Raw genomic sequence first — 10,289 nt, forward strand, 5'->3', positions numbered from 1 at the left:
TCGATTGACACACCGGTGCGTCAATCTAAGTAATATATATTTGATCAGTCAGTTTAAGCTAGAGATATGTTTAGCGTTGTATGCATCTCAATCCAGCACATCTGCCGATGTCGAACTTCAGATGTCGCACCGCATCTGCGGTTGAAAGGTGGCAGAGCTAGAGGTTCGTCAGACCATGGGACATCTCGAAAATCGGTCTTCTCACAAAAACGTCTGTAGTGTTATGACTCACGAACACAATGGTGGTCTCCGTTTTGCTCTGCGACCCCCACAAGTGTCAGGGGACTCATCTGAAGTCGGTACCGTCGATGTGCCAACTTCTATTTGTAGCGTCCAAACCGTTTGGGCTACAAACTAATGTGACCCCACTGTGGAAAGGGGACTCGTCTGAAAGTAACCGGTACCAGTTTTAAAAAATGAATGGAAGTATGGAGGTAGTTTTGTGCTTAACCAAAAAAAGAGGTCAAATACTGTAATTTTTTTTTGAATATATATATTTTATTGAACTTTCTTATATCTCCTAGACACTTCAATACCTTGTTTCTTTGGGGGGGGGGAATTGGACRGTCTTTTTTTACATTTAGGAATGTGTTATTCAATGTGTTTCAATGGAATATAGTAGTAAAGGCCAAATTCAATAGGGGGTTGTCAGAGAAAATTTTGGATTGCTAGAAAGTAGCCTATTAATGGGCCGGAGAGTATTTGTATTTATTATGGGCTGGAAAGTCACCGATTCATGGAATAATATTACCGGTTTGAAGGTATTTGAGGGGATTTAACAGGGGTTTAATGGCTGGTGTGTTTCTCAGGTGTGCGTCTGAAGCTGTTGGATGTGGCAAAGCTTCCCAAAGCCTCAATGACTGGTGGATTGGTGCAGGAGTTCCAGCACTCCATCCTCCCCTCCATCTCTCCCTCCATGACACTCATCTGCACTCTGCTCTCCATAATGGTGAGCATCATCTCAGGCTAAAATTCTGCAGCCTTGTTCAGAATCACCACTAAAGACCAGGGGTTGGAACCAGTTCAGGGAACAGAATCAAAAACTGGTCGACATTTTTCGAGGAACCGATTTAGAACCGGAAACGAAAGTGATCTAGCTATACTGTTCCGGAACAGAAGCATTATTTTAAAAGAATGGGAACCGTTTAATAACATTATTTTACATTCCAGGCATTTTTTTCAGTCCCACAAAAAACATAAGGCACCTATTTTCTGTGTCTGCCTGCTAGCTGAAAATCTTTGCCAGTGTGTGTGCATGTGTAGACAACCTGCACCCTCCAAAGCTGATGTTACAAGCGTGATTCAGAAATTAGGGAGAGATTTTTTTTACTTTAAAGAGGAATGTATTAATGTATTCAATTCTAGTTACGGATACTATAGTTATCACTTTTCACATTGGATTTATTAACTACTAAAAGGTAAGATGTGTTTTTAATTCTGGTGCCGCGCTGAACACACAAGCTTGTTAGCTAGCTAGCTAGCTAGTTTCTGGTCCAACGTTAAGCCAACTCTAGGAAGTTCAAAGACATTCAAAGTTCCTCCATAGAAGCCGCTCCTCCGTAGGTATAATTATGTGGGCCTAATTCAGATAATGCATGTCATAACAAGGTGCCCAGCGCTTCAACCCAAGCCTCACCCTCCACCCTCTCTCGCTCTCTCTCCCCACCCGCAAAATTTCAGTCGCATCTCGCGCACTACACCATCGTGCATGTAAACAACTATAGCCTAGGTAGCCCAATAGCAAGCTTCTCTATCTGCACTGATTGGGGAAGAAATTTAATAACGATTTCAAAGGTTTAAAAAGGAACCATATAAACCTGTGTTTTTTTGTGGTTGGGACCGGTTCAGAACTTTATTTTACAAGTCGGTCCAATGGAACAGAACAAAAATAATAATGTTTCTGTTCAGAAAGAAACAATTGGAAAATAATTTTGGTTCCAACTGTCACATTGGAGAGACAAAGCAGGTACGGGGTGTAAAACATTTAATACAGTTGAAGTCGGAAGTTTAAATACACCTTAGCCAAATACATTTAAACTCAGTTTTTAACAATTCCTGTCATTTAATCCTAGTATTCCCTGTTTTAGGTCAGTTAGGATCACCACTTTATTTTAAGAATGTGAAATGTCAGAATAATAGTAGAGTATGATTTATTTCAGCTTTTATTTCTTTCATCACATTCCCAGTTGGTCAGAAGTTTACATACAATCAATTGGTATTTGGTAGCATTGCCTTTAAAATGTTTAACTTGGGTCAAACATTTCATGTAGTCTTCCACAAGCTTTTAACAATAAGTTGGGGGAATTCCTCCTGACAGAGCTGGTGTAACTGAGTCAGGTTTGTAGGCCTCCTTGCTCGCACATGCTTTTTCAGTTCTGCCCACAAATTTTCTATAGGATTGAGGTCAGGGCTTTCTGATGGCCTCTCCAATACCTTGACTTTGTTGTCCTTAAGCCATTTTGCCACAACTTTGGAAGTATGTTTGGGGTCATTGTCCATTTGGAAGACCCATTTGCGACCAAGCTTTAACTTCTTATGGCTGCATCCCGCTACCGGGATCGATATGACAACAGCCAGTGAAAGTGCAGGGCGCCAAATTCAAACAGCAGAAATCTCATAATTAAAATTCCTCAAACATACATGTGTCTTCATCATTTTAAAGGTAATATTGTTGTTAACTTCTTATGGCTGCAGGGGCAGTATTGAGTAGCTTGGATGAAAGGTGCACAGAGGTGCCCATATTAAACGGCCTGCTCCTTAGTCCCAGTTGCTAATATATGCATATTATTATTCATATTGGATAGAAAACACTCTGAAGTTTCTAAAACTGTTTGAATTATGTCTGTGAGTATAACAGAACTCATATGGCAGGCAAAAACCTGAGAAGTTCCACTTCCTGTTTGAATTGTTTCTGAGGTGTCAGATTTTCAACCAAGCTCTCATTGAAATTACAGCGAGATATTGATGGGTTTTCACTTCCTACGGCTACGTTAATTGTGCCTTGAATTCTAAATAAATCACAGACAGTATCACCAGTAAAGCACCATCACACCTCCTCCTCCATGCTTCACGGTGGGAACCACACATGCGGAGATCATCCGTTCACTTACTCTGCGTCTCAAAGACATGGCAGTTGGAACCAAAAATCCCAAATTTAGGCTCCTCAGCCGATTGCTTGTGTTTCTTGGCCCAAGCAAGTCTCTTCTTCTTATTGGTGTCCTTTAGTACTGGTTTCTTTGCAGCAATTTGACCATGAAGGCCTGATTCATGCAGTCTTCTCTGAACAGTTGATGTTGACATGTGTCTGTTACTTGAACTCTGTGAAGCATTTATTTGGGCTGCAATCTGAGGTGCAGGTAACTCTATTGAACTTATCCTCTGCAGCAGAGGTAACTCTGGGTCTTCCTTTCCTGTGGCGGTCCTCATGAGAGCCAGTTTGATCATAGCGGTTGATGGTTTTTGCAACTGCGCTTGAAGAAACTTTCAAAGTTCTTAAAATGTTCCTGCTTGACTGACCTTCATGTCTTAAAGTAATGATGGACTGTCGTTTCTCTTTGCTTATTTGAGCTGTTCTTGCCATAATATGGACCTGGTCTTTTACAAAGTTGGGCTATCTTCTGTATACCACCCCTACCTTGTCACATCACAACTGATTGGCTCAAACGCATTAAGAAGGAAAGAAATTCCACAAATTAACTTTTAATAAGGCACACTTGTTAATTGAAATGCTTTCCAGGTGACTACCTCATGAAGCTGGTTGAGAGAATGCCAAGAGTGTGCAACGCTGTCATCGAGGCAAAGGGTGTCTACTTTCAAGAATCTAAAATCTAAAATATGTTTTGATTTGATTAACACTTTTTGGACACTACATGATTCCATATGTGTTATTTCATCATTTTGATGTCTTCACTATTATTCTACAATGTAGAAAATAATTTTAAAAAATAAAGAAAAACCGTTGAATGAGTAAGTGTGTCCAAACTTTTGACTGGTGCTGAATATATTTAGAATTTAATATATGGCTTTGGATAATGTGCACCAGCCGTAAGTAAAAGGTTCAAAGTTAATATACCCCCCTCTCTTCCTACCCCCCACCCCCCTCAGCCTGCAGTGTTGAGTATCTGGCGTCGTCCGCGTGGTGCCCGGGGGTTCCTGCGCTGCCTGGTGATCTGTGCCCTGGGCTCCTTCATGTTCGGCTGGCATGTCCACGAGAAGGCCATCCTCATGGCCATACTGCCCTTCAGGTGAACTGCTGATATCAGATTCTGCTATCATTGAACCGTTGATAGCAACTGGGTCATATTCATTGGGGCACACTGTAGCAAAACATTTTGCAACTGAAAATTAAAATGGGCTTTCTTATTGAACATTTCTGATAGTCCCTCCCTGTTTCAGTAAATGTTATTCCGTTTGGTGCCTAATGAATACAACTCTGTGGCATAGTTGGTTACGTCTTTATTGTACAGCTCCTCTTCCTGTTGTAATGGGTTTTGTGTTGTTGTTTGGGCAGCATACTAGCAGTTGAGAGCAGAGAGGATGCTGGGATCTTCCTGATGCTGACCACCACGGGGCATTACTCTCTGTTTCCACTTCTCTTCACTGCAGCAGGTAAAGAGCCTCTGCAACTAGCCACCACTGGAGCAATTTGGGCTCCCTCTGAGAAGGCATTTTGTTATTTGCAATTAGAAATTTCATATTGTATGATTAGGATCTTAATGTTTGTTTCTCAATCTTTGTTGTCACAGAGCTGCCCATCAAAGTCCTGCTGATGCTGCTGTTCACGCTCTACAGCTTCACCTCCTTAAAGAAACTGTTCAGGTGGGTGAACTTCCATGTTAGAGTCGATTTTGGGTGGTATTGATACATACAGTGCATTCGGAAAGGATTCAGACCCCCTTGATTTTTCCCACATTTTGTTACGTTAAAGCCTTATTCTAAAATGGATTAAATAGTTTTTTCCCCCCTCATCAATCTATACAAAATACCCCATAATGACAGAGCAAAAACAGGTTTTTAGAAATGTTTGCAAATTTATGTTGAAGCACCTTTGGCAGTGATTACAGCCTCCTTCCTTCTTGGGTATGTCGCTACAAGCTTGGCACACCTGTATTTGGGAAGTTTCTCCCAGTCTTCTCTGCAGATCCTCTCAAGCTCTGTCAGGTTGGATGGGGAGCGTCGCTGCACAGCTATTTTCAGGTCTCTTCAGAGATCATTGATCAGGTTAAAGTCCGGGCTCTGGCTAGGCCACTCAAGGACATTCAGAGACTTGTCCCGAAGCCACTCCTGCATTGTCTTGGCTGTGTGCTTAGGGTCGTTGTCCTGTTGGAAGATTAACCTTCCCCACAGCATGATGCTGCCACCACCATGCTTCACCGTAGGGATGGTGCCAGTTTTCCTCCAGACGTGACGCTTGGCATTCAGGCCAAGTAGTTCAATCTTGGTTTCATCAGACCAGAGAATCTTGTTTCTCATAGTCTGAGAATGCTTTATATGCCTTTTGAAAAACTCCAAGTGGGCTGTCGTGCCTTTTACTGAGGAGTGGCTTCTGTCTGGCCACTCTTCGATAAAGGCCTGATTTGTGGAGTGCTGCAGAGATGTTTGTCCTTCTGGAAGGTTCTCCCATCTCCACAGAGGAATTCTGGAGCTCTGTCAGATTGACCATCGGATTCTTGGTGACCTCCCTGACCAAGGCCCTTCTCCCCCGATTGCTCAGTTTGGCCGGGCAGCCAGCTCTAGGAGGAGTCTTGGTGGTTCCAAACTTCTTCCATTTAAGAATGATGGAGGCCACAGTGTTCTTGGGACCTTCAATGCTGCAGAAATGTTTTGGTACCCTTTCCCAGATCTGTGCCTCAACACAATCCCGTCTCGGAGCTCTACGGACAATTCCTTTGACCTCATGGCTTGGTTTTTACATGCACTGTCAACTGTGGGACCTTATATCGACAGGTGTGTTCCTTTCCAAATCATGTCCAATCAATTGAATTTACCACAGGTGGACTCCAATCAAGTTGTAGAAACATCTCAAGGATGATCAATGGAAACAGGGTGCACCTGAGCTCAATTTCAAGTCTCATAGAAAAGGGTCTGAATACTTATGTAAATAAGGTATTTCTGTTTTTTATTTTTAATAAATGTGCAAACATTTCTAAAAACCTGTTATCACTTTTTCATTATGGAGTATTGTGTGTAGATTGATGAGGATTTTTTTTTTTTTAATCGATTTTAGAATAAGGCTGTAACATAACAAAATGCACTGTATGTCAAGCTGATGACAACTAACTATATCATTATACATTTAAATACTACTTGAGTAAATGTAATTGCTAAAATATTCTTAAGTATCAAAGATAAAAGTATAAATCATTTTAAATTCCTTGTATTAAGCAAACCAGATGGCACCATTTAAAAAATAATAATAATAAATGATATGTCCTGCTAAGCATTCAAAATGTAATGAGCGCTTTTGGGTGTCAGGGAAAATGTATGCTGTAAAAAGGACATTATTTTCTTTAGGAATCTAGTGAAGTAAAAGTTGTCAAAAATATAAATAGTAAAGCACACTGTTCCATAAAACATTTTAAGTACATTTATTTTTTATCTTTACCCATAAAGTTTTCTTAACTTAAGGAAAAAGTTTTTAGTCAAATGTCCCCCTTAAATTAAGTGAAAAGTTGTAGGTGCCCATGACGTCCCTTAAGTGCTTTATTCAGTATGGATATCAATGTAAACAACATTTATGGAGGTAAATGTTGCCGTCCTCTGCCCTATTTTCAAAAGAAAAACACCTAGCTAGCTAGGTAGCTACTTAGCTAAACAATGGAAGGTGCATGGCTACAAAGCTAGCTGGCTAGCTAGCTACCTACTCCGTAAGTTATCTTGTCGTGCCAGAAAGTAATATAAACAAGTTGAGAAAAAGTAAATCAAAGAAATGTATTTTATTATCTTATGAATCTATTTGTTGCTCCTGTCTCAAATGTAGGAGTTCTATTTTGCTATCTCCCAAAATAAATATATATCTTTGAGGAGATATTCATTAAGGGAATCAGGTCATCTCCATGATACTTTTTCTGCTGTACATGCTTTCAAACTACCGTAAAACCCTTAAATGATGCCCTTACCCAAGGAAATGTTTGATGGGCTTTATATAACACCCTTTTACATTTCCCCCGGTATACGGAAAAATTATTCCTTAAAGGAGACACTTAAGATGTTTTTATGCATTCGGGCCCAGTTAAAGTATTTTTACTTAAGTACTTTACACCACTGTCCTTGATGATTAGTTGACAGTTCAATCAGGTGTGTAAGTGCTAGAACAAACTCTGCATGCCTTGTGAGTTCTGGGATCTGAGAACCACAGCATACAAATGCACACAAACATCAAGGACATCACACCTGCCCAGACCCACATGCTCCCACCCCCATTTCCAGCGCCCGCATCACTTTCCGCCACAAGGCCTCAAACTGTCCCATTTTGCTTCACTCCATCGCCCACGCCCTTTCAACATTTAAATAACAAAGCATTTGACCTTTCCAGTTTTTAAGTATATGTTTTTTCAAAATGATTGGCGAGAAAAGTAGTTTCCAACCCATTGGGTATCTCACTGCACCCGCATATGTTATGTCTTGAAATATGGAGACCGACAGATTAAAAGTTAATTTACATTGTAATACTTCTGACAGCCAACTTTTGGACTTCATAGCATTCCACAAAGGCATAAATTATTGACTCATTGATAGTTTTACACTTAAGACATGACTCTGTCGTTGTGCTGTAGAATTTGTGAATTTTGTCTCTTGTATAATACATTCTATAAATTAGTTTATACTGGATTAAGCGTACATTTTAGTTAACAGTAATTTGGTTAGTTATGTTCCAACATTCTCTCAATCTTCTGCCAATATCAGTTCTTTTTAAGTTTATATTTTTTTTCTAAGAGGTTGTCAGTTGGATAGGCTCTCTGCGAGGTTTTGTATATCTTATCTATCATTTGAATATCCTTTTCTGACTCATAGGATTCCCTCAAGATTACTCTGATGTCTAAAAGATTTCAAATCGGAATTCCGTGATATCAAACTTTTAAGTTGCATGTATTTGAAAATATGTACATTGGTCGGTCCAAATTGCTTTTTAATTATGTCATGGAAATACATGTATTTCCTATTACAAAGACATTTACAATTTCTATGCCTTTAGTTTTCCATGTCAAATCAAATAATTTCTATGCCTTTAGTTTTCCATGTGGTCCAATTTCAGTGAATTCTGAAACGCTATTCAAGGATTGTTCCATAGGGTTGTGCTTTTGGTTCTTGTAGAAACCGTTTTATTTTCTTCCATGTTGTTATAGTGTTCTTAACTATGGAGTTGTTAATGTTCTTAGCTTTATCCTAAAATAGACACGTGAAAAGATTCTGGGGATGAGCGTGCACATCTTCAATATGTACCTTTTGTTCGTCTTTTGTGCTTTTAACTATGTTGCAAGTAAAAGCCTTGGGTGGCGTGTTGATACAATTCCAAGTCTGGAAGGTTAAAACCACCCTCAGACTTCGGAAGATGGGAAAATGTTTTATTTTTATTCTATGAGTTTTATTTGCTGATATAAAGTCTGTTATGACTGAGGTATACTTTTTTAAAGGATGTTTTTGGTGGGATATTTGGTATTACCAAGAATAAATATAAAAACTTTGGGAGCTATGCCATTCTGAAGAGGTTTATTCTACCTGTAAAATGTATGGGAAGATTGTTCCATTAAATTAGATCTGCTTTCATATTGTTGAGTAATGGGATAATGTTATCTTTATATATTTGTTGTTTGTGGTCCACTTCAAGAATTGCTGTAGATCATGAGTTTTTATTTTTCCTATTGCCATTATTTTGTTTTTTTTCTACGTTCATGTTTATATCCTGAGATTTTAGAGTATTCCCGAAAATATTTTTGGGGAGGCATTGAGTTTTCAATATTGGTCAGGTATATCAGGAGATAATCTGCAAATAAGTTTAGTTAATATTCATGTTTACCAAAACCTTTTGCGTTTGGGTCCTGTCTAAGAGCACTGCTTTTTTACAGAACATAATTAGCTCCTATCTTGGTATAAGCAGTGTCACTGTGTGCTGCTTAACATTATAGCTTCCTCGCTCACAAGTCCTTACCAGTATTGATCTCGGGTACATGTGACCGCCCGTTTGAAAATGTACTAGCCAGTTGCACCATCGAAACAACACAAGTGGAAACATTTCAAGCTGTGTGAGTTTACACTACGATCTTAACTCTGTTACAGGGGTTCCCTCCTTAACCCTCTGGAAACCACCTATCTCCTGGGCCTGGTTGCCGTAGAGATCCTCTGTGAGGTTGTTTACCCTCTGTCGCCGTGGCAGCATACCCTGCCCTTCGTGCCCCTGCTGGTGACATCCGTGTACTGCTCTCTGGGAGTCTCTTACTCCTTCATACGCCTCTACGTCTCTCTACTGAGGCAGGACGGGACAGACAAACACAAACAACTATGAGACAGAGAGAGACACTAGTGAGTAGTGACCAATTCACAATCAACCCCTGTGTTGTATCCCAAATAGTATACTATTCCCTGTGTAGTGCATTACTTTTGACCAGGGCCATATAGAATGTCATTTGTGATGCACTCTTCGTCTTACGTTGGTGTGTAGAGAAAAAGGGTGGCGTTTCAAACTTTTTGCGATGCTGTTACGAGTCCATCCAGAGCAGATCTTCAAGTGTGCATCTATAAGTGTAGATTTGGGATGGGAAACACCAAGGAACAGTCACTTATAAATGCACAATCGAAGATCGGCTCTTGGAGGATGTATCATAGCATGAATAATATGTCTGTCTGAATGTGTGAAAACAAAAAGAACTTTGACCAAATGTCACTCAAATGACAATGGAAAAGTGGGGAAATAGTATGGAATGGGATGAAGTTCATGCTGTATTTCTTATGTTTACAAATAAAAAGATAATAAACAGATTTTTGTATTATGATTATTTTGTGTGCGTGTGGTGCGTTTGTGTGCACAGTGTGTGTGTAAACTGTCAGTCCGGTCCAAAAAATGTGTCACCCTTGATAAAGATGAGGAAAAAGACTGTACATAATAAATAATACAAATACTGAGCTATGTCTAATGCAAAAAAAGGGAAGATTTTATTGTTTTATACTAATACAATTGCTCAGAGAAAAATATTTAGTTTAACAAGTAATACTTGTTATACAAAGATAGGGGTCAAAATTATTTCCACCCTGTTTTCAATACTGCACCCTGCGAGGATGAGGGCACTGAGCCT

General features: G+C 39.6%; 1 protein-coding gene across 2 annotated transcripts in view; it reads left to right on the forward strand.

Annotated features, from left to right (window-relative positions):
• The window catches only part of alg8 (ALG8 alpha-1,3-glucosyltransferase), a 34,059-nt gene extending 24,084 nt beyond the window's left edge, over positions 1-9,975 (forward strand). For both annotated transcript variants that reach the window (XM_023967419.2, XM_023967420.3), the window contains exons 9-13: positions 810-949; positions 4,105-4,244; positions 4,511-4,608; positions 4,746-4,818; positions 9,277-9,975. In XM_023967419.2, the coding sequence (XP_023823187.1) occupies positions 810-949; positions 4,105-4,244; positions 4,511-4,608; positions 4,746-4,818; positions 9,277-9,502 (677 nt within the window). In that variant the 3' untranslated portion in view covers positions 9,503-9,975. The remainder of the gene's footprint in view (positions 1-809; positions 950-4,104; positions 4,245-4,510; positions 4,609-4,745; positions 4,819-9,276) is intronic.
• The last annotated feature ends 314 nt before the right edge of the window (positions 9,976-10,289 follow it).

Source organism: Salvelinus sp. IW2-2015, linkage group LG23 (genome assembly GCF_002910315.2).
Source record: "Salvelinus sp. IW2-2015 linkage group LG23, ASM291031v2, whole genome shotgun sequence".
Taxonomy (NCBI): domain Eukaryota; kingdom Metazoa; phylum Chordata; class Actinopteri; order Salmoniformes; family Salmonidae; genus Salvelinus; species Salvelinus sp. IW2-2015.